Below are 24818 nucleotides of genomic sequence, written 5' to 3' on the forward strand. Positions count from 1 at the left end.
AACTATGTCTAAAAGCATAAACAGGGGTGAAACAGCCTACTGTAACCTGCCAGACCAGTTCGGTCTACACCTCTTGTATTTTCAGACAAATCACTGGCACTTTTTGAAACTTACCACAAATTCAAAAAGCCACATTTATACAAGATTGATTTGATGGTACCGGATTCATAACGTCATTTTTGAAGAAGCACACAATAAAAGGATCTAATGAAGGGTGACACACTGATTTTGCCACTAAAGTGCAGTACCTCTTCGCGCTTTGTTATAGTATATGTTAGATAGGCTTGTACTGAGGAGTCTTCCTACTGCCGACAATACCTACAGAGAGTTGAATAAAGGGAGATGCAAAAGTCACGTTTTTTTTTTCTCTAACGGAGAGCGCAATAGTCTGAATATGTGAAAGTACACTACTCTGGAGACTACCCTTCTAGACCAAAAAGGTGAGAACACAAGACAGTATGTTACCTTTCTGAAATTTGCTTATTGAATTTCTGTGCCAGGAATGCTTAAAACTGAGATGAAAGGCTAAATGCACTGTTCACTGTGCCATAAATCTAACCTGCTTTATCACCGGAAGGCAGCCGAGACAGCGTACAGCGGGGAGGAACCGATTGTTTCTGTTTATTTCCCTCCAAAGGTGATGACCACTGGCACACTATGCAGAAAGGCTAGCAAAGGTAGAGGTCACCCAGATACCTTTCATTGGCAAAGGTTGGTCTTTACAAAGCAGATACTCAGGTTTGACTCAAAGGAGCAGTGATGGATGTTCATCAGTCAGCATACCTATTTTATTTATTTATAACGTTTTGTATAGCGCGAACAAGACCCAAGAGGGTATCAGAGCGCTTCACATTATAGGGTATGTGGGATACAGTAGTAGGAACAAACAATCATTCAATATATGGAAGTAGCATGCTAAAGCTGGAGTCAATTGTTGGGCATAAGAGTAATGGACAATCAGGGCATCAGAGTATTAGGCAGATAAATAACAAAACGTACTGTGTCTTAGGGCAAAAAAGTATTCATTCGTATAGTTTTCACTTTCTTTTTGATTGAAGAGGTAGATGAGTTTCAACGGACCTCCTGTGGTACAGAGTTCCAAATCTTCAGGGCAATGCCCGAGAAGGCTCTGTAGCTCGTTCTCTTTTTACCTACATTTTTACTATTGGATGTGTCAAACAATGACCTCAAGACGGGAGGCTCAACTGAGTGAAAGCCAAGATATTGAGATGGTAGCCGACCTGAAGTATTTTATTTTTGTCTGGATTTAAATGAAGCTACATCCTGCACGTTCCAATCTCAATCCAAACTATAAATTTGTCACTTCCAACAAGTTAGCTGTAGCTGGAATAGAGGAGCTTTGAAGGCACTCTTGTCGTATCAGTATACTTAAAGAACAGGCACCTGTATAACCAGGTCAGACCTACAGTTGTAAGGTTAGATTTATCTATTATAATGCAGATAGCACTACCAACATCTAAATAGATTTTTTAGTGTTATCTGACATTGATAACTCACTGCAGACAATAACCAAGTCCTGCCTTTAAATGTGAAAAGGCTGAATCATATAGTTAAGAAAATAAATCCTAGATTACATGGTGAGGCTCAAAGGTGAGGTCACCCTTCTCCAAGAGGAAAAGAAATGGGTAAAAAGAATATATCAAACTAAATTAGAAAGAGTTGAGATCTTTGCATTGAATAAAGTACACATGGGAAATGGGGTGGCAAGCAGGATTTAAAATAATTCAACCTAAAAGCAGAATCTGGGGAAGCAGATCCTTCGTGCAGAAGGATTCTAGTAATTTAACGGACTAGAATTACTTTGAGTGTCCTAAACATACATGGGTCTATTCAAGACGATAATTTTTCTATAAAACAAAGATAAAGTATTGCTAATTCTAAAGTAACTTTTGCTCATGCCCTCAAGTAACGATAACTCGTGCCCTTGCCACCCACTGCTAATTACCTCCGATATTACATCACTTATGACGTGTTCTATGATATCACCGAGAACATCCCTGCAGCAACTGAAATGACAAATTATAATAATAATAAATGTGGTTTATAAAGCACGGCTACCTCCAACAGAGGTGTCCCGGTGCTGGGTTGCAGAGGGTCATCCACCTTGGCTCCTCAATGGAAACTTTCGAGCTGATCCATCATGTGAGGACTAAGAAAAAGGAGGTGGGTGTGAGGGGGTTCACAAAACGTTGATTTCCCATTTTAATTACCAATAGAAAATTTCCCCTCCAGTCCAGAAAAAATGGCTCAATGAAACTACACCAAATTTTAAAGTAATGTAGAACTTTACTCAGAAAGTGTGCTTATCATTTTTCGTGTAAATCTGTTCAGTGATGTATGAAAAATTAGCTTTATAAAGGTGCTTAGGTCGGCACTAAGGGGTGACCCACCAGAAAATGGTGTGACAGCTGGAGCATTGATGTCCAGATATGTACCTATTGGGCAATTTAAAGAGCACTGGACAAGCCTGATGTGCTGGGTATAACATGAACACTATGTTGCAGCTGCCATTAGAAGACTCATGGGTATGGTCCCTGTGTCATGAAAATGAATTAAATAATACTTATAAGGGGGCAGGGTGAGCACACCCTGACCCACAGGGGAGTGCGAGGAGAAGTGGGGCATAAAAATGGACCTCCCTTGACTGTCTGGCCGCAACATGGACAAAATGTTGTGCCAACCATTAGAGCACTCGGAGACATGGTCCCCATAGTAATGCATTGTACACCTTAAATGGCAAAACAGGCCAAAACTTCACTTAAACTATAATCTCAGTTATCCACAAAGACAATAAGGGCCCGTTAGACACCAAAAACTACAGACCAATTTTTCTACTCAATGTAGACTGCAAATTATATGCAAAAATCCTTGCCACAAGATTGAAAAAACGTCTCCCATCTCTAATCCAACACGCTCAAACAGGCTTTATTAAAGGGAGATTAGCCTGTTACAACATAAGATTATTTGCACTCTTATTTGAAAAATCACCCCTCGTAAGCTCTCCTGCAATGGACATGGCTCTAGATGCCGAAAAGGCCTTCAATAAGGTCTCCTGACCTTTTTTAAGATCAGTAATCCAAAAATTCAACCTTGGTTCCACCTTCTAACAAATGGTATTTGTACTATATGATAACCCCTCAGTCAAGGTTAGGGTCAATGAGTCCCTCTCAGAAAAATGTAATTCCTAAGGGACCTGGCAAGAAAGTACCCTTTCACCTGTACTCTTCTTCTTACCAATAGAACCTCTCCTTTTGCAAATTCATCCTAACCCTATTATCACAGGCATCCCCTTCGGTCCCACAAACCACAAAGTAGCAGCTTATGTGGACAATGCCCAAATCTTCTCAGAATACGCAGAAGCAGCTATCCCGGAAATCCTCAAGCTTATCAGTGCCCATCCAATTGCCTATGGCTACACACAAAAAAAACCTGAAGTTTTTATACTCAACCCCACCTGCTCTCTTTCAATTATGAAGGACACAGACCTCAAATGGCAAAGCCACCACCTGGAATGCTTTGACCGACACCAAGGCAAATCCCTCCATGAATCACACACACTTATTGAAGACATCCTACTATATAAAATCCAGGACTGATCGATACTTGGCTCCCCAAACACAGGATGTGGTGGTATCAGACTCCTTCAAAAATGTAAACAAATCCACCAGTCAATTGATCTGGCATAATAAAAAGCCTAGGATTGCTTCCAAAATCCTATTATTCAGCAAAGAAAAGGGAGGAGAGGGCACTCTTGACTGTCCCATTCTCCAGTCATACTGGGAAGACATTAAAACTATCAATGACATCATCCACTGCAGGGTATCGCTGGATCCAGTGTTAATCTCCTTAGGCACTGGGCCCTCCCACCCCCCCACCACTAAATACAACGGAACTACTATCATTTGACTTTTTACACACTGGGTGTAAAAAAGATTCTCTGCAACTGGAAAGATTTGAAGTCGATCTCTTACCACACTTGGTGGGCCTGGGTTTGCTTCAGTGCAGACATCATCCTTAACCAAAACGTTGATCATGATAAATCTAGACTACTTTGGGCCCTATTGGACACTCACATCCAAACAAAACCCACCTAACAAACCAACTTGGTGGGTAATGGGATATCCCCTTCCACTCCCACCCTCCAAACAGCCTCCCCTCTTTCCTTTCTCTTTTTCCCTCACATCTCAGTACTCCCTCTTTCCTTCTAATATTTCCTTTCTCAACGAGAAGTAAATCACTTTCATCCACAGTATTTCATAGCCAATATTGAAAACCTTGCAATCGGACAATGATACCTCTCTCTGACCTACACTACACTATGGCTCATACCACCTCAATTATAGGAATACTACTCTCTCTTGTTGAACGGAGACGTGATAACTGAATTTAATATGGCGTACTTTACTTCTCGTCTTTCCTACACATTTGTTTACTTTAAGTTTTATTTTATTGAAATGCCTAATAAAGGTTTAAACAAAAACAAAAAAGAAAAAGGAAGTATTATAACAGATTTTAGTCACAATGTGAACCATTTGTTCATTGCAATAGGAATTATGGGGTGCCCTAAGGCGATTTTACCCTGCCAATTCTGTGCAGGGCTTTGATGAACCATGTTTAAGTAAAAGCAATTTTCCTTCATGATTTTCTTAGAGAAGTTATGGGAAGAGCACCAGAAGCTAACATTTCTACAAGTTCACACTATCTACCTCAGCCATATGAGAAGACAATTTGACATTCTGAGAATAACATAACCTTCACTTCCAATAGCAGCAGCAGCCTGTCAGCTCATTCTCCAGGGTTCTGATGCAGCTTCACCACTATATCCTATTAAGCAACTAAAATACTACTACCATTCTCAATTTCTGCCAAACGTGTTGCACACCTGAGTGATGGAATATGCAAGGTCATAAGCATTGCAATGCGGGGGTGTAAGTTACAGTCAGCTCGGGTAACTATAACTGCTGAATTTCACTGGTTTTATTCGAGTGAAATTGGAGCATAACTATAAAGTCCCTGTAACCTTTGTTTTATTTCAGTATATATATATATATATATATATATATGGTCAAGAATAACACTTGCCTTCCTATCTCTGAAGTAAATGTAAAGCTATGTAATGTAAACACACTCCTGGTGTAAAATCATGCGTTGTATAAGCCCTACTGATTGTCGCATTATTACTACTCCTAAATATAAATACTTGCAAAGAAATGACTAGCATACATAGATGAAAGTTGCTAACTGTAATAAAGACTTTAACAATGTTCAAATCTTTTTCTGAAGAGAGGAACAATATAGTACACATATGAGATACCCATTTAAAGCAAAAATAGCTTTTTCTATTGTCCTGTCGCAGTTTATGGTCATTCACAGGACATTTTGGACCTCTTGAATAATTAACAAACTGGGTTATCTTCTAACTTCATCAGACCACAACTGGTAGCAAAGCTCTTAATCAAACTTCAATGTAATGAAACTCAACTTAAAATGTGATATTGGCTCTCTACTGTACCTACATTGGTGTTGTCCAAAAAGAACAATGTTAAACTTCCTATTTTAGTATCTTGGCACCGTTGGCGCTTTATAAATGTTGGTTTAAATTGATTCTCACCCTGTTCAAAAATACAGTGAATTCTTAAGAGTAGTGCATAATAAATGTAATCTTAAAGCGCACAAGAATACAGATGCCCCAGAGGTATATCGGACCACTCACCTTTGACTACAGTGGTACAGATGGGTATGCTGAGGCTACAGGGGACATGGAGACTAGGAGCTTGGGAAGTAACAGACAAAACTATTAGATAACTGATGGTTACGGCCAACGATTGCTATGTTGCAGAGAACAAGGGGTCAGTTCAATCCAAAACGTTCATAGGAGAGGCTTATAAAGCGGATCCCAGAGGGCAAATTATAATGCACAAGACAGGGAAGAGGCGACAGCTAGAGGCAGAATGTAGAACGCTTGGAGAAGCTCACACAGTTGGAAGGCGCTTACATTACCTTTCCTTCCCGGGACCTGATACAATAAGTTGAGGAGGTGAGACAAGAATATGTGAGCCTTGCTTGCCAAGAGGCTCATGCTCAATTCCGAATGACAGGGTAGACTATGAGGTGAGCAACAAGGCTAGAAAGCTCCTGACCTGGTTGGCAGAAAGAGAAGAGGGGGCACTGGGGTACGGTGAATCAGGTCAGGGGAGTCAGGGCAGAAGGAGACCCCTTTGGGAACTGCACAGGTGTCTGTATATTATCTGGAGGGGCTATTTGAGGCGCACACAATAGCTGACTGGGGCAATATAGCTGGCTTTATTGCCAGCCTTCTGACCCCTGGCCTCCACCCTGAACAGAGGGACCTACTGGAGAAAGAGGTCATTGAGGGAGAGGTGGCAGGGGCCATATCCCAATTGCAAATTGGCAAGATTCCCAGCCCTAATGGTTTCCTGCCAGAATTCTACAAATGTGTCAAATCCAAGGTTCTGGGACCGCTGCTCAAACTGGTATCCAAGGCAAGGGAGCAGGGTACTCTGCCACATAATCTCAGAGAGGCAACAATCGTACTGATACACAAGAAGGGAAAGCCTACTGATGATTGTGCCTCATACAGACCTCTCTCCTTGATTAATGTGAAGATAAAGTTCTTGCTGAAAAATATGGGAAACCACCTCACGCAGGTGTTGGACTCTCTAGTCACCTTGAATTGATCGGGTGAATGCCATACAGAGCCACGCAACACAAGTTACGTAGATTAATGGTCTGTCTGGTAAGTAGCTCTAGGATTGAAGAACTAGTAGTCCTTCTGGCCCTGGATGCCGAGAAGGCCTTTGACTGAGTGGCCATATATGATGACACTGCTCCTTGGGTTTTGGGCTGTACTTACTCTCCTGGGTAAAGCTTCTGTACGAGGATCCTGTTGCAAGAATTAGGGTGAAAAGGTTGATGTCTGGCAAATTTGGGCTTTTTAGGGGCACCAGATAGGGATGTCCGCTGTTGCCACAACTGTTTATGGCAGCCTTGGAGCTGTTGGAGGTGTGGATATGTATGTATTCACAGCTTAGCGGTCTCTGCTGTGCCCTGGAACAGGAGGATACCATATCATTATATGTTGATGACATTCTGCTATATCTGGCAGATTTCCACACCAAGAGTTCTACATATCCTTGACGACTTTGGTTCATATGCAGGACTTCAAATCAACTGGCGCATGTCCATGGCATGTCTCATTGGGAAGGTAGATCCAGATTACCCTTTCGGCGGGCAACCGGCAAATTTCAATACTTAGGTATTTTCGCAATCCTGGACCAGGACCATTACTTGTTCATTAACCAGAACCGATCGAAGTGGAGGAAACTCCCTCTGTCCCTGCTGGTGCTGACAACTCTGTAGAAAATGATTTATCTATATAAATTTCTTTGTGCTGCAAAACACCCTCTTCCTGATACCAGATAAATTCTTTCAGAAGGTGGACCAGATTATGAAGACACTCCTCTGGAATGGCGGAGTTCCCAGGATTGCCTTGATGCTCCTGACAAGACGACAAACAGGCAGGGATATTGCTCTTCTGAATCTACACCTTTATTATTGGGTGACACAGCTGTTGGTGGTTAACGACTGGGCCTTCTTGGACCAGCAGGAACCGTCCTTACAGGCAGAGAGATGCTATGTCCCCTGAAAAAGACCTGTGGAGACTCTTTTGGGGGAGGGGGTTGCCCCCCTTGCCACATCCTACAGCAACAGTAGTGTCAGTATGGAAAATGGCTACACCCCAGTTGGGATGGCAAGGAAAGTTGATGCTGGCGACCTCCCTGTGGGGAGCCAATCTTCTGAGTGGACTGTGAAAAGTTGATGGCCATAGAAATGGGACTTATTGGGCATCTCCAAGTTTGGGGATACTTGAAAAGAAGGGATGGTGATTTAATTAGCAGATTTGCAGACAGAATATGAATTGACGGGTAGCCAGGTTTTATGATACCCCCAGATAAGGCACATCCTGGATAAATGTGGGGTCCTCTGAGATCAGATAGAGGAGTACCTGCTTGAATACAGAGTGCTGAATGCCCCACTGACAAACAATGCAGTGCCCCAAATGTATTCCATTTTACTAAAAAAAAATAGTCTTCCGCCTCTTGACTATCTGAGGGAAATATGGGAGAGGGACCTGAGCAGACTTGAGGAAAATGATTTGAGCCAGAATTTTGTAGATTCTCGAGTGAAGTGGCATTAAGGGCAGGGTTCCGACTGATTCAGTTGAAAGTGTTACAGGGGGTGTACTATACGCAAACCCGCCTGTTCTGTATGGAGAGGGTGACTGATGATCTCTTCCTGTGGGCTACCAGATGATGGGTACCCTGATCCAGCAATTTTGGGAGTGCCCGAAGATCTGGGACTATTGGGAAGGGATGGGTGATCAAATATCTGAAGCTCTGGGGTACAAAGTGCACCTCACACCCCAGCTAATGTCCCTGGGTAATTGGGGGGCACAATCTCTGGATCTATATGCTCTGTTGGAATCTATGACATAATATCGACAGACAAAATATCTACATACAAAAATATCGACACAAAAATATCGACATCAAAAATATCGGAGTTATATCTTCATAAAGGTAAGTACAAAAATATCGCGAAAAAAAATATTGTAGCACAAAAATATCGAAATTAAAAATATCGTTTTTTTAAATGTATTAATAATAATTTACACATTTTTTAAAAATACATATAATTTTTCAAATATTAATTAAAAACATTAAAACATATTTAAAAAATAATAACTAATACATATACATTGAAAATAAATTAAAAACTCTACATATAAATTAATATATATATATAATTACACCACATATTGCAACAGTAGGAAAAGCGTTGGATAGCGTAGGGGTAAAAATTACTATTCCCACTCCAGAGGGTGCAACAGTAGGGAAAGCGTTGGATAGCGTAGGGGTAAAAATTACTATTCCCACTCCAGAGGGTGCAACAGTAGGGAAAGCGTTGGATAGCGTAGGGGTAAAAATTACTATTCCCACTCCAGAGGGTGCAACAGTAGGGAAAGCATTGGATAGCGTAGGGGTAAAAATTACTATTCCCACTCCAGAGAGTGCAACAGTAGGGAAAGCGTTGGATAGCGTAGGGGTTAAAATTACTATTCCCACTCCAGAAGGTGCAACAGTAGGGAAAGCGTTGGATAGCGTAGGGGTAAAAATTACTATTCCCACTCCAGAGGGTGCAACAGTAGGGAAAGCGTTGGATAGCGTAGGGGTAAAAATTACTATTCCCACTCCAGAGAGTGCAACAGTAGGGAAAGCGTTGGATAGCGTAGGGGTAAAAATTACTATTCCCACTCCAGAGGGTGCAACAGTAGGGAAAGCGTTGGATAGCGTAGGGGTAAAAATTACTATTCCCACTCCAGAGAGTGCAATAGTAGGGAAAGCGTTGGATAGCGTAGGGGTAAAAATTACTATTCCCACTCCAGAGAGTGCAACAGTAGGGAAAGCGTTGGATAGCGTAGAGGTAAAAATTACTATTCCCACTCCAAAGGGTGCAACAATAGGGAAAGCGTTGGATAGCGTAGGGGTAAAAAATACTATTCCCACTCCAAAGGGTGCAACAGTAGGGAAAGCGTTGGATAGCGTAGGGTAAAAAATTATTATTCCCACTCCAGAGGGTGCAACAGTAGGGAAAGCGTTGGATAGCGTAGGGGTAAAATTACTATTCCCACTCCAGAGGGTGCAACAGTAGCGAAAGCGTTGGATAGCGTAGGGGTAAAAATTACTATTCCCACTCCAGAGGGTGCAACAGTAGGGAAAGCGTTGGATAGCGTAGGGGTAAAAATTACTATTCCCACTCCAGAGGGTGCAACAGTAGGGAAAGCGTTGGATAGCGTAGGAGTAAAAATTACTATTCCCACTCCAGAGGGTGCAACAGTAGGGAAAGCGTTGGATAGCGTAGGGGTAAAAATTACTATTCCCACTCCAGAGAGTGCAATAGTAGGGAAAGCGTTGGATAGCGTAGGGGTAAAAATTACTATTCCCACTCCAGAGAGTGCAACAGTAGGGAAAGCGTTGGATAGCGTAGAGGTAAAAATTACTATTCCCACTCCAAAGGGTGCAACAATAGGGAAAGCGTTGGATAGCGTAGGGGTAAAAATTACTATTCCCACTCCAAAGGGTGCAACAGTAGGGAAAGCGTTGGATAGCATGGGGGTAAAAATTACTTCCCACACTACTACCCCTTTAACACACAACACATACAAAAAAACACAATTAATATAAATATCAATTAATCAATTAATAACAATTAATATTAAATTGATGCAATTATAAATGAACTAATTAACACTTATTAATTACCATTTTATTAACAATAAATACCAATAAATAAATACAATCTCTTAAATTAATTAAATTTAATTATATCACAACCTATTCCCCTATAAACACACAACCCACTACACATAAATAAATCCCATCATTTAATCACTTAATAATTACCAAATAATTATTAATTAACAATAACAAAAAATTAAATATATCACATTAACTGCAAATAATTTAATTAACTAATTATTAATAATTAATTAACAATTAATTATTAATTAACAATAACAAACAAATAAATATATTAGCATAATTACGCTAATTAATTTAATTAACTAATTAATATTAATTAATTACCAATTAATTATTAATTGACAATAACAAACAATGGTAAATACTACTACATTAACTCTAATTAATTCAATTAACTAATTAATAATTAATTAACAACAAACAATGGTAAATACTACTACATTAACTCTAATTAATTCAAATAACTAATTAATATTAATTAATTACCAATTAATTATTAATTAAAAATATTTAAAAAAAATAATATTAATGAATTAATATTAAATTACTTCCCACCCTATTCCCCTATAAACCCACAACCCGCTCTGATACTAAAACGCAAAATGTAAACAAAATTACTAATTTCCAAACATATATTAAAAAACATATTTAACAAACATATAAACAAAATAATAAAATACATAACACTAAACAAAATTTCGATATTAGTAAATTTCGATATTAGTAACATACATACCGTAAAAACGATATTCTGTCTGTCGATATTTTGCACATCGATATTCTGTACCATCGAAATTAAAACATCGATATTATTGTATCTCGATATTTTAATTCCGATATTTTGTCTCACTACCATCTGTTGTTTAGCAACCTGACCCTGATAGTGGCCAGCAGGAATCTTCTAAAACACTGGGGAGAGAGCACGCTGACAACTAGACGGCAATGGAAGAAAGACATGGATTAGTGTATGGGGGCTAAGTGACTGATTTACCATGCCTGGGGATGTCCCTGCAAATTCGAGAAGATTTAGAGCACACGGGTGGAAATGAGAGCAGGATTAGGGTAGGATAGCAAGAGAAAGAAATGACAGGGGTTGAAACTGGGCTCGACTTGGGCCTGAACACAGCCCCTTGGGCTCAGGATATGATGGAAGAATGTAATGAAGTTGTTGAAACAAAGGTCCAGTCTCATTTATGTGGCTATATTCTCTGTGAGCGGATGAACACTTGTCCACATGCCCTCTGTGTTGGTGGGATTATTTTGTTGTTTGTTACTTGTTTTGCTTTCCCTGAAACACAATAAAAATATCCCCCATCCCAAAAAAAGAATATAGATGCCCAGATTAAGTGTGATAGGAATGAATATGTTGATGCTTTAAATTATCAACAGTGCCAATGTTAATCCTCAGATCCCTTTACTTGCACAAAATGCTGCTCTTATGGATGCACTACACTTCCAAGTAAAACCCAAGGAATATTTAATACAACTGAGTTTACTGTTTGAAACATATCAAGCCACAAATTTCAAAAACATCTAATACCCTCACCATTTAATTTCCTGTTCCCCTTTTTTTATTTTTCCCTTTTTTTTAATCTTAAACGTAGTTTAATTTTGTTTGCAGACCTTTCCTTGTGAAATTACACTTTTAAGGTAGTCTTAAATTTAAATATCAATACTGCAGAATGTGGCTAAGCTTAGAATATTATTTGGATTTCTAAATTAATAAAAGTGTTGTTTACGATAAATTATACCTGACAGTCATCCAAAGAAATGCATTAGGCACACGTCTTTACCTGCTTCTTTGTCGTAATGTGGGTGAACACGGATGCAAAGAGAGCAAATGTGACCAACAGAACAACCTGTTGGATCTCAGTATCCGCAGATAAAATCCTTTAGCATGTTCAACCATTAAAAAACGGTTCCAATAGAATGTAAAATGCAGAAACAAATAATGAATGAGTGTGCACCTCACTGCAGTATATCCAGTGTCCAATGTTGTGAGAATTTTTTTAAAACATTCAGAGTTGATTGACTTCATAATTCAATAGCCTGACAATGTCCCACTGAAATGTTATCACAAAAATGTCTCCTCTGTCCTTCAAGGTGCATTTGGACTCAATTGCAGCAAAGCAATGTACAAACACTCTTCCTAATCAGAACAGCATAAAGATATTACATTGTACACAACAATGACGTACAAGCAGTGATAAAACCAGAAGCTAGAGCGCAACGTTTGTGACCAGGAAGAAGGATCTGACTTTATTGTGTAGCGTAATCAAAGGGTTTCTGCAACAGCGATTAAAAACATGAAAGCCGCACGTACTTGTCATTGTGTTCGTAAATGTTCAGTCCCAAGGAGTCCACTCCTAGCCAGAGGTCGGAACCTTTCTTGTTTTTGATTTCAAAGTAGTTGATTCCATACATTTCCAGGTCCTGGGCGATCTTCAGGTATTCAAGCATGGCATCCTCTCTGCATGGGGGGGAAAAAAGATCAACTGAGGTTAGGTCCGGAACTTTCTTTGTATATTCTAAAATATTGAGGTCCTCATGGGCATTAGATTTTATGAGTGAAACCCGGTAAAAGCCTTCCATTGAAGCGATCCTACATGCCTATTGTGACACTAGGTCACGAAGAAGGGAAGTTGAGGCAGACCGAGGCAGAACTGATGCCAGAGCAAAGGAGAGTAGGTTGTTCAAAGGGACTTTGGAATGTGTATACCTCTAAATTGATAGAAAAAAACCATAGACAGTTTCTTCTGTACTCTGGTTTCAAGATTCAAAAATACCTGTGCCATTTTATTCAGACATGTCGAGTTGGACCAATGTCATTTTACTTTACAAAAGCAGAAAATCAATTTTCAATGTCTTGGGGCATCCCTGATTTTTTTAGCGCATTGTTTGCAGGGGGAAACCCCTGTAATTCCACGTAATGGGGGAAGAACTTCATCATCCACACCATGCCCACCCCCAAAAAATGCCCCATCCTTTTCTACTCTCTTGTCAAATCCCCTTCTGCTGCCACTGCCAGATCCAAATCTCTTGAAGTCTTGAAAACTCACGTTCCTGCTCCTGCTCCACTATCCAGATGAATCCCCTGTCTCTCATCTGTCAAAATCCTTCTTCTAATCTCCCACCACCTGATTGTTCTTCACCCTATTTCTTACCTTCAGCTCTGCCCGTTTGTGTACTGTCACGTTTGTCAATGCCTTTTTTTTTTGTTTCCTGGCCAACTTGCGTCTCCCTCCTTCCACTTCCAAACTCCCATCTCCTACCCACTAACTAGCTCTCGCCATCCTCCATCTCTTTCCCTACTCATGAAACAGGTAATCCATAAGTCATAATGTACCATATAAAGTCATGTAATAGAGGGCATTATAAGCTACTCTAATAGTGTATTTTGGGGTACATTATTAGAATATTAGGATTACACAAAAGAGCAACAATGTGATGTGAACATGTTATCGAAGGTCCTTGGACAGAAATCTCTCAATCACTTGTAATAAAGACGCTTAATTTGGGTTCATTTGAAAGTCAGAATTTAGAAAGCCAAACTCCAGGTCATGGTTTGTTTCAAGCTTTGAGCCCTGTACCAACAATACCATACTCCACCCAGACACATCACAACCTGGATGCACATAAAAGGATGATTGGTGCTGACATTCTAAGAACTTACCTTTCCCAGTCTATTTTATTAACAACCTATTATGGAAAAGTTCTCTATACAATTTCTCAGCCCCAAGTATTTTGCTTAAAAGAGTCTATATTAAGACCCTACAAGATTTACTTGGTATGTGCCTGGATATTACCAAGGCGATAAATCGTTTATCCTACACCATCGACAAACAATATGAAACTCTCTGGATCACACCAACTGAATTTACTTGGAGAAACCTTTCAGTAAAAAATAGAACACTATTTGGAGTTGGAAATATTCAATCTGGGGGGACTTCAAAATGTCCACAGGTATAATTTTATCAACATTTATGTGATATCAGCTACTGGAATGGCCAACGGTATCGACATTGGTGAATGTTTCAAATGTTTTGCGATTCAAAATTGAGCAGTATCTGAGTTCATGCTAAAAAACAAGTATCAAATGGTACGAATTGCTGCAAGAATATGACGCCCTCTGGATTAGACCCCCCCCAAGTCTGGGGGAACAGCTTCATACATACAAATGGAGTACTCTGGTACTAATGGAGAGAGGTCTGGATGTTAAGGAGAAGGGCAGTAATACACGGAAAGCCAAAGACATTGTGGGGGGTAGGCCAGCAAAAGCAGGGCTGGTGCAAATATATATAGTTAAAACGACATATTGAACCATCATTTTATTAATCAAACCTTTTTGTGAAATACAATTCTTGATTTACTTAATTCATTGGCTCGGAGAGTCAAAACTCACTACCACCATCTTGCCAATGTAATCTGAAGGTCGCCATCCAATCAATCCTAGCAGGCCCAACTCAGCTTTCCACCTTTCCGACGTTAGTAGATGGAGGAACTGACTTTTATGACAGTAATACCTGGTATTTACAGAGCTTAGACCATTGCGGCTTTAAATGACAGATAAAACACATTATAGTCTTTGGTTATTGTGAGTCATGTTGTGTACTCACTTTAGCATTCCACGGTGCTCGGTGTGCCAGACCTCTATCCTTTCTTCCCACTGCTCTCTGGAAAGTTTGTGCTGATCCAAAACCCTGAAAAGGAATGTGCAGAAAAAAAAGAAAATTGTGATTTTCATGCTCCAAATCATGCTGAATATCTTTTCTCTTCTTATATAATATTTCCCTGCTGGATCCCTCTATTGACCTCTTGAAAGAGTGCTCCGACACATGTATCAAAAAAAGCATTTTGCGATTACTAAATAGCGATTTTTACGGAATAACTATTTGTGGTAGTCTCAAAATGCTATGTATGTAAGGAACTGCCATGATTTTGCTATTCCTTATAAATGACCTAATAGTGATTCAGTAAATAGTGAATCGCTATTAGGTAATACTACTACATTTGTCCCTATGGGCCGAAAGGCTTACAGGTGTGAATGGTTTTGTATTAGATAATTTTCGATTACCTAATTGGCAATAGCAAATTAGGTAATGCAAAGGCATGGGTGTCCTGGGGCCTAAGGCCCCCCTGAAGCACCCCCAATTAAATAAATGTGCACATGTAAGGGCATATATACCCTAGGGGCATGTGTGCGCTACATGGCACTTTGAAACATGCAGTTTGTGCATTTTTCAAAGTTTGCACATGGTTACCATCGACTTGAAGTCAATGAGCATTGTATTTTCCTAAATGCACAGTTTGAATTTGGAAAATGCTTCATACAGGTGCCAAGGAAATCGCAAATTGTGATTCCCTAATAGTAGTTGCAATTGTAGGTAACTGCAAGTTTTTGCGATTACCTAAAATTGGACTAGAAAGCCTTTCATACATCAGGAAAGGCTATTTTGCATTAGCAAACAGACGATTTTACCGAATCATATCATTTGTGAATGCAAAAAGCTTTCATACATGTGGCTCCACATGACTTAATGAAGTAGTAAAAGCCACTCAAGCATGTCAGAAGCTTGAGTGGGACCGAGGGCCCACATATTTCTGGGCCCTCTTTTTTGTACCTGAAAAAAAGAGCAAAGATGATGTTCTCTGGGAAAACAGAAAACACATTATTTGGTGCCCCCTATCAGTGCATTAGCAGCATTAACCCCTTCCATGCTCATGACGAGCTCAGCTCGTCATGCAGTACACTGCTCGTGTGCTCATGACGAGCTGAGCTCGTCATGCACAATGGGGATCTGCAGAGTTCAGCACCAGGGGGGAATTGCTGTAGCATTGAAGGTGTTAAGTAGGAATAGATCGGGCCTTCTGTTTTAATACGTAAAACATGTTGCTACAGTATAGCAGGGGCTCAATATGAGTATGGCGTGGGACAAACATTACCGTCTTTCCTCCCTTGTGAAGGTGCTGGTGCACTTATGGAACACTGCAGCCATCTTCCTTAGAGACATATTGATTCTCACTTCGGCTGCTGCAGGTGAGTAGACCCCTAGGTAGTGCTCTCTGGCAAATAGAAAATCTCAGCCCTGGTGGGCAGTGTCTCTCAGTGACAGGCTCCCCAAGTCATGGTGGACACTGTCTATCATATTCGAGACATCTCTGTATGTCCCTCATTTCGTGGGGGAGATACCCATGTAAGTGAGGTTATCTTCCTTCCATGGCTGATTTCTTCTCTCAAGTGGTGTGCGTAAAGAGTGTCTCGAGACATGCCATGGAGTAGAGGTTGCTAGAACCCCCTACTCTCGCTTCTTCAAGGCCAGCCACCTTCCACTGACATAAGCAAAAAGGGCCTGGCATGTTCCTAGCACGGGATCAATCTGTCATGTTTCACTGAATATTTTTTAACTGGAATTTTGGATTCCGTTGATATACTTACCACTCACCAAATAAGGGTGCACGTCATATGACTGCTGCGAATACAAAACTTATGCCTTTCCTACAGTGGAAGAAGCCATTCTCTCATTTCTTCCAAGTGCATGCATGAACTAGGAGGTGGGTTGAGCTAACACAGAGCTTCCCAGGGGACAATTGGCATGGGCTACTACTCTTCTCCCACAACTTTAGGGGCCTCATCTATAAGGCCATTACACTGCCGGTGCATCACTGTTTTTGATGCACCGGTGGTGCAGTGTGCCTACTTATATTTACAAGGCCACGTAAAGTCACACTGCATGACTTTTTATGGCCATGTAAATAAAGGGCCCCTTTCATGCATTACCCTGCGTTAAAGGGGCACTCCATAAGTGTTGCTGTGGGTGTTCCTAAGCAACATCCATGGAACCTGACACATTTCCAGATTTACAATGTTTTGTAAAGCTGGGAGTGTGTCAGAATCATATACTGCCACAGGGGAGGCGTAGGAGTGGACAAGGAGAAATACTTTTATTTCTCCTCGTTTTTTTCTCTTTCAATGCGTGCTGCATTGTGCAGCATGCATAGAAAGAGGTGAATGCCATCAGTGATTGTTTTTGTGAAGGAAGATGTTCCTTCCTGCACAAAAACAATCATCCCGCAACGTAAGGCACCCTTGCAACATGACGCAAGGGTACCTGCAGTGGTGCATGGCATCCAAACGTGGGCCAGCACAGGGGAAATCACATGGCTGTGTCGTATTGTTGTTAATACAACGCAAACCTGTGGCGCCGGTCTGCGTCATTGTTTTGTAAATGAGGCCCTAGGTTTCTTACAGTTTTGCATCACTTTTCAACTTTCTGCATCAGCATCAGTGATGCCTTTATTCAGCAAATCCCCCCAGTATGATTTCATTTTAGGCCGCTGCATATCTGATTTCAGAACTTTAGTGAACCTTTTCTGCATAGAGGTATGCATACTTTATCAAGATAATCGTGCTGTATTTTAAAAAATGTGTGATTTTTTTTTAGCACAATTTCCTGCATTTTTAAATGTACACCATTTTCCTGGCTAAACATATGCTTTTTGAAGCCAAACTTAAAATTTAAATCCAAAATTTCAGCAGTTTTGGAGCAAATGAAATATTTGAAGCCAAATGCAGCTGTATTAAAGTCAGGTGTCCACAGTGGTGCTGGAACAATTTTCAGAGTTAGGCTGCTGCCATCAATGTTACAGCACTGAACTCATAGGGATTGTTAGAAATCCGCGCACCACACAAACAACAAGTGTAGCAAATGAACCATGTCCAATCAGCAGGAGTGTGGTAAGGATGTGGGATGTAGCTGGTAGTGCATTTTGGACACATTGTTGCAAATATATTATTCAAACATGGTGTACTAGTACACTGCTATTTACAGACACCTCATTCTCCATTGAAGCGACCACTAAATTTGCAAAGATATGCGGTTTTACTGATAAAACTATATATAGCACAAACGATAATGTGTGGAAGATGGATTTCAGGGAATGTTTTTCATTTGCACATCACCAAGTAAAGAGTCTTAATTTGTTTTGATCCTATTGAAATCTTTGTTTCCATCACACTTCAGAATTACAAACGAAGCTCTTTACTTGAGCTTTCTGGACTGCTGATATTTTGAAAGATTTATATCGTTCAAATATAGTTTTTACATTTTGTTGTGTTTTAGAAACAAATGACATCCTTCAGCCTTTACTTTCACACCAGGAAGATGGCCACATAGTTCATTTTACAACATCCTCTTGCATTGGTGTCAAAGAAAAAAAGTGAACACCAGTTTCCATGTTAAAAGAATAGGCAGCAATTTGTCAAAAAACCTATCCGGACATTTGTCCTCTGTTTTTGAACACACAACAAATGCGACAAGATAAAAAATCAATTTAAAGGCATCTTTATTGCACATACACCTCCGGAACTTCAGTATGTTATTTTGGGGTGCTGCAGCTCCCACAGCATCCATACTGCAGTGCATACGAGTGTCCAAGACCACATTTATTACAATAAAAGCTAGTGGAAACTGAATTTTCAAGACAGAAGGTGGGGTTAAAAAAAAGACATAAGCATATTTGTGGGCTTTAGGCATGACAAATGGGTACTCAAGAGGTTTTGTAGGGAGACAAGTTTGTAGGAAGGACTATGGGACAGATGTGCTAAAGGGCTTTGTGTGCAACTCGCAAAATGCCTGTTTATGTACAAATTCCATTTTCGAGTCCGACTTGTAAAATGAGGTAGCAGTTCATACCGACTGGATGCGGCATTCCTTCCAAACTGCAATTTAGTATGCAATGTTTCAATAGTTTGCATGTACAATTTAGGTCACAAACCATTGAACAATTACCAACACATCAATGGTGGTATTAACTGATTCACAACGGGGAAGGGGTCCAACTGGGACCAACTGCACTTTGGGATTCATGTTGGCAGCCACAGGGGGCATACACCAAACTCTAAATCAGGCCCTAAGTATTTTGTTTCCATGGGGACTGAATAGGAGCTTTCTGATCCACAATTTACAGAATTTATGGGGAGATATATTTAAAATGTTGGGGCCCTGATTAAAAAATGTATGAGAGGTAAAATGTATGTCTATTTTTGGGCTAAAAGTACAACATTTTTGGATACAACGATGTCTCCTTGGAGATCAAAATTGTGGCCTTTTGGCATTAAATGCAGTATGGGGACAGGTGCTTAGTGCTTTTATGGTCACAAGCACATGGTCTGTGAGGCTAAATGTATAGCATCTTTTAGGTCAAATGAAGAGTCATGTAGGTTGATCATAAACCGTTTTTAGGTCAAATACACACCGTATTATTGGCGAGGGGAAAGAAATGTTCAATTAAATGCATGAGAACAAATGTACAGCATGTGTGGGGCTAAGCATATGCCTTGGCACGCAGATTTAGATTAATAGACAGAAATTTCGTAAAAACATCCAGCATTTCGGGTAAAAACATCTACCGTTGTGGAATCGTAAAATAGACTTGGCAGGATGAAAATTATTGTGTTGCTTGGGTGAAACATAGGGCTTTCTGGAAAAACGTGCAGCAATTGTTCTAATTCTTCATCTTTTACTTCCTCATCAGACACCATTCTTGCAGCAAATATTTTTTTGTGTTTATCAATGAAAATGTGCACATTTTAAGGAAATAAAGTCTAAATACACCTTTTGTTTTCTCTTGCAATGTGAAAGCATTGGAGTGATCGCTGTGGAAAACACTTACCGCTGTGGCAGAAGGCGCTCAGAATTGAGGTATCCAGATTTGTGCACTTCTTTGGAATAGTCCCCAAACTTGGCCTGCACTGCGTAGGAACCGAGCAGCACAGCGGTCTCTGGTGGGCAGTAGATCTCGTCACTGAGAATGCCATCCTTCACCTGCAGGAAGAACAGCTTCTGAGTGATGTCCTGGATCAGTTCCTCAGAGACATCTTCGGGGAAGAATTTGGCGCGAAACTTGAACTGGAGGGGGTTCTCTTTCCTGACCTCCTGAGCAGACACCTGTGAAAGATGGGTAGAAGAAAGGGAAAATCAAGATGGAGGCCAACTCAAGAGGATTCAAGAAGGTGATATATTAGGAGAAAACAGTGACGGATGGAGTGAAACAAGTGAGTCTGAGAGGTCTGTAATTTATTCTGGTTCCTGTAACCACAGCATGTACACTGTGATCAAAAACATTTCTAGCGTTTTAGATCGATATTTTATTGCCAACTGTGTGCTCACAGGACAAGATATCAACACTGGCAACAGAGGAGGAAATATTTTTGACCCACCAAAGCAACTGGGGTCCTCCATGAAAGAAGAACAACATTAATTGTCAATGCACCGTTCTCCCTTGCTTCTACTATTTCAATAGTGAACCACCTTAATTAACGAAGAATGTGCTCTGGTGGAACTCTGTGCGGCCGTACACCACACAAATCTTCGATTGCCCTCAACAAAGAACCTATATCTTGTTAATAAAAAGGCAAACCACACTGACCTGGTTTCTAATAGCCAACATACAACATGCAAATATTTTCTCCAGAGGTTGCTGAAAGCAGTGGCGGGGGTTGACCAAATTATGTGACATGAACTATAGTTACTTACCTGTAAACTGTGGTTCTCCAGTATTGGTGTCTTTCATAGATTCACATGCTTGAATATTCCCCGTCGTCGAAGTGGGAGTCCCACGGTACATAAAATAGCAGTATATATGCATGTATACATGAAAAATATAACTAATAAAATATACATACATATAGTGCAGTAAATTGTAAATTCCAAAAGTACCATAGAACACAATAGGCCCATTGAAAAGCCTAAGGGAGAACTCACTTTAGTAGCATATCAGAGTCATTATGTGTTGGATCACATTCCAGCCAATCAGGCTGTAGCCTCCTCTAGAACCTTCTCCTCAGAAGCCCAAGTCCTCAGATTTTCGTAGCACAGAGTAAGTAAAAGTGCCTGAGGAGAAGAGAGCCTCTGAGGGGAGGATGGGAGGGTCGCATGTGAATCTATGAAAGACACCAATACTGGAGAACCACAGTTTACAGGTAAGTAACTATAGTTCTTCTCCAGTATTAGGGGTGTCTTTCATAGATTCACATGCTTGAATAGAGTAGAAAGCAGTAAATGATCACATAAGTCATAAAGGTAATACATCAAGCAAAGAAGGTAAATATATATGGTAATAAGCAATAAATACCAAAACATTATTACTAGAAAACAAAACCTTTATGACTGGAGGTGGGTAGCAACAGAGGCTCACCTTTACTGGAAAAGATTCCGCAGCACCGCTTGACCCACTGCCGCATCCGCGGCGTCTGTTGATTGCAGGCAGTAGTGCTTAGTAAAAGTATGGCTGCTCGACCAAGTAGCAGCTCTGCAGATCTGGCGTAAGGGTACCCCCGCAAAAAGGGCAGCCGAAGTAGACACTGCTCTAGTTGAATGAGCTCGAACAGGAGCAGGAAGGGGCTTTCCAGCCCGTTGGTGGCAGAAGGATATGGTAGAGGAGATCCACCTGGTTATAGTCTGCTTGGTAACAGGTTGTCCTTTGCAAGTTGGACCATATGCCACAAACAATTGATCAGATTTTCTGATAGGTGCAGTTCGTTGAATGTAGAATTTGAGACAACGTTTCAAATCTAATGAATGCAATGACCGCTCAGCTGGAGTTTGCGGAGCAGGAAAGAAAGTTTTCAGAATTACAGGTTCGTTGAGATGAAAGTCACTGGGAACCTTCGGGATGAACTTAGGATTAGTTCGTAATGTCACAGCCTCTTTGGAGAATTTTAGGAAAGGAGGCTGTATGGTAAACGCCTGGATGTCACTGACACGTCTTGAGGACGTTAAGGCGAGTAAAAGAGCAACTTTCCACGTGAGAAATTTAAGAGTTGCCGAGTGAATAGGTTCAAATGGTGGTAGAAGTAGTTGAGACAAGACCAAATTCAAACGCCAGGCAGGCGGAGGGCGACGGATAGGTGGAAACATCCTAAAAAGGCCCTTGTAAAATTGTTTAATGATCCTTGAAGAACATAAAGATGTGGAACCATCATGGCGGAAACGGGAAATCGCCGCCAGAAACACTTTAAGAGTTGAGTGGGACAGACCTGATTTTGCCAGGGATAAAAAGAAAGGTAAAATTTGTTCAGGTTTTGCAGTCATTGGGTCCAAATCCTTGGTGCGGCACCAGACACAGAAACGTTTCCACTTGAGTTGGTACGTTTTTATGGTGGAGGGAGCGCGAGCCCGCGCTAATACCTCCCTGCAGTCCTTGTCAATAGTTAATCGTGCAAATTCATTGTACTCAGGTTCCAGGCATGGAGTTGAAGGTATGCTGGATCCGGATGACAAATTTGTCCCTGCTGCATCGTGAGGAGGTGCGGCAGAGGATGGAGTGGCAACGGATCGGACTGCGAGAAGAGGAGCAGGTCCGTGAACCATGGACGTCTCGGCCACTTGGGTGCGATCAGGATGATGCGACAAGGTTGGAACCTCATCCTGTGTAACAAACGAGGGATCAGAGGAAGTGGAGGGAAAGCATAGATGAAATCGTTCGACCAATCGATCGAAAATGCATTCCCGCTCGACTCTCTGTGGGGATGCCGACTTGCAAAGCGTGGGCATTTCTTGTTGACAGCAGTCGCGAAAAGATCCATCCGTGGCTGGCCCCACTGCCGGAAGATGTACTCGATCGTGGGCTGATTGAGTTCCCACTCGTGATTGTCTGATGACGCTCGGCTGAGTGAATCCGCCAGAACATTGGCCACACCTGGCACATGAATGGCTGTGAGATGAATTTGACGTTGGATCGCCCAATCCCATATCTCTTGTGCTAGTTGAGAAAGTGGAAGAGACCTCGTGCCGCCCTGCTTGTTGAGGTAGTGCATGCTGGTGGTGTTGTCCGTCCTCACCAGCAAAGTGTGTCCCCGCACTAACCTCTGGAAAGATTTGAGGGCTAAGAAAATCGCCAAGAGTTCCAGACGATTGATGTGCCAAGTTCGTTGTATTGCTGTCCACTTCCCTTTCACAGACATGCCGTCGAGATGCGCTCCCCAGCCTTCGAGAGACGCGTCTGTTGTAAGCGTCAGAGTTGGGGGTTCGTCCTGGAATGAACGGCCTGCAGATATGTGTGGAGGGTGAGCCCACCACTCCAGCGCTTTCTGTATGCGAGGTGTTAAAAGGACCTTGTCCTCGAAGGACCCTGACACCTGTTTCCACTGCCTGTCCAGTTCCTCCTGGAGAGTCCTCATGTGCAATCTGCAATTTGGAATGAGGTGGATGCACGAGGATGCCATGCCAAGGAATGATTTGAACATTCGGACAGAAACGGACAGTTTTGATTGGAGGGAGCGCACCATCATTAACATGCGGTCCTGTCTTTCCCGGGAAACGTACACTTTTCCCTGCCGAGAATCTAGCAAGGCCCCGAGAAAATTTCTGCGTTGCGAAGGTTGAAAGTGTGACTTCTGGCAATTGATTGAAAGCCCCAAGGCGTGGAAAAGGGAGACGCAAACTTGAGTGTGCTGCTCCGTCTGGTGAAAAGTGTTTGCCTTGATGAGGCAGTCGTCCAGGTATGGGTAAAATTGGATACCTTGGAGACGTAGGAAGGCAGCTACGGGGGCCAAGATCTTGGTAAAAACCCTTGGTGCCGAGCGGAGGCCGAATGGCAGGACTTTGAATTGGAAGTGTAGCTGTCCGACCGTGAAGCGGAGATACTTCCTGTGTCTGGGGTGGATTGGCACATGGAAGTAAGCGTCCTGAAGGTCGATTGTGGAATAGAACTCGCTTGGATTGAGAAAATTCAGAATTTGGATCAGGGTTAACATCTGAAAAGTTTTTGAAATTAGAAATTTGTTTAGAGCTCGTAGATCCAATATTGGACGCCATTCCCCCGACTTCTTCTTGACCAAGAAAAAGCGGGAATAGAACCCCTTGCCGCGTTGACCTTGCGGCACTAGTTCGATGGCTCCTTTTTTGATCATTAAATTCACCTGGGCCAGAAGGTCCTTGAAATGAGGGGGTGGTGGCCCCGCAGGTGGATGATTGGGTGGAAATTTTGTGAATTCCAGGGTATGTCCTTTGGATATAACGTCCAGGACCCATTGGTCGGAGGTGATTGTAGACCATTTGTAAAAGTATTTCGAGATGCGACCTCCAAGATGTACGGTCGGCAAAAGGAAGGGTCTGAGGCAGTCACTGCTTTTTGGTGTTTGATCCACCTCTATAAGTGGATTTCCTTTGGTAAGGCCTGGAGGTGGATTGTCGAGTTTGAGATTGATAGGCACCCCGCTGTCTGTTATCGTTGTAGGTGTTGAATGAACGATATTGACTGGAGCCACGAAAAGTAGAGGAGCCTCCGCCCCTACCCCGTGCACCCCGAAAAGGCAGTTTCTTGTATTGTAGGCTTGCCAGGGATTTCGCAGTGTCAGTGTCCTTTTTTATTGCCTCAAGGGCATCATCCACATGTTTTCCAAATAATAATTCTCCGTTATAAGGCAAATCTAGGACTCTTGCCTGTACTTCA

At 41.5% G+C, this 24818-nt stretch overlaps 1 protein-coding gene across 1 annotated transcript in view; it reads right to left on the reverse strand.

The window, feature by feature from the left end:
- Nucleotides 1-24818, reverse strand: part of EZR (ezrin) — a 211206-nt gene that overhangs the window by 49600 nt on the left and 136788 nt on the right. The window contains exons 5-7 of the mRNA XM_078649129.1: nucleotides 20037-20311; nucleotides 14981-15064; nucleotides 12688-12834 (exon numbers count right to left, since the gene is read on the reverse strand). Coding sequence (XP_078505255.1) covers nucleotides 12688-12834; nucleotides 14981-15064; nucleotides 20037-20311 — 506 coding nt within the window. The remainder of the gene's footprint in view (nucleotides 1-12687; nucleotides 12835-14980; nucleotides 15065-20036; nucleotides 20312-24818) is intronic.

This window comes from Lissotriton helveticus, chromosome 6, assembly GCF_964261635.1.
Source record: "Lissotriton helveticus chromosome 6, aLisHel1.1, whole genome shotgun sequence".
NCBI classification, from domain to species: Eukaryota; Metazoa; Chordata; class Amphibia; order Caudata; family Salamandridae; genus Lissotriton; species Lissotriton helveticus.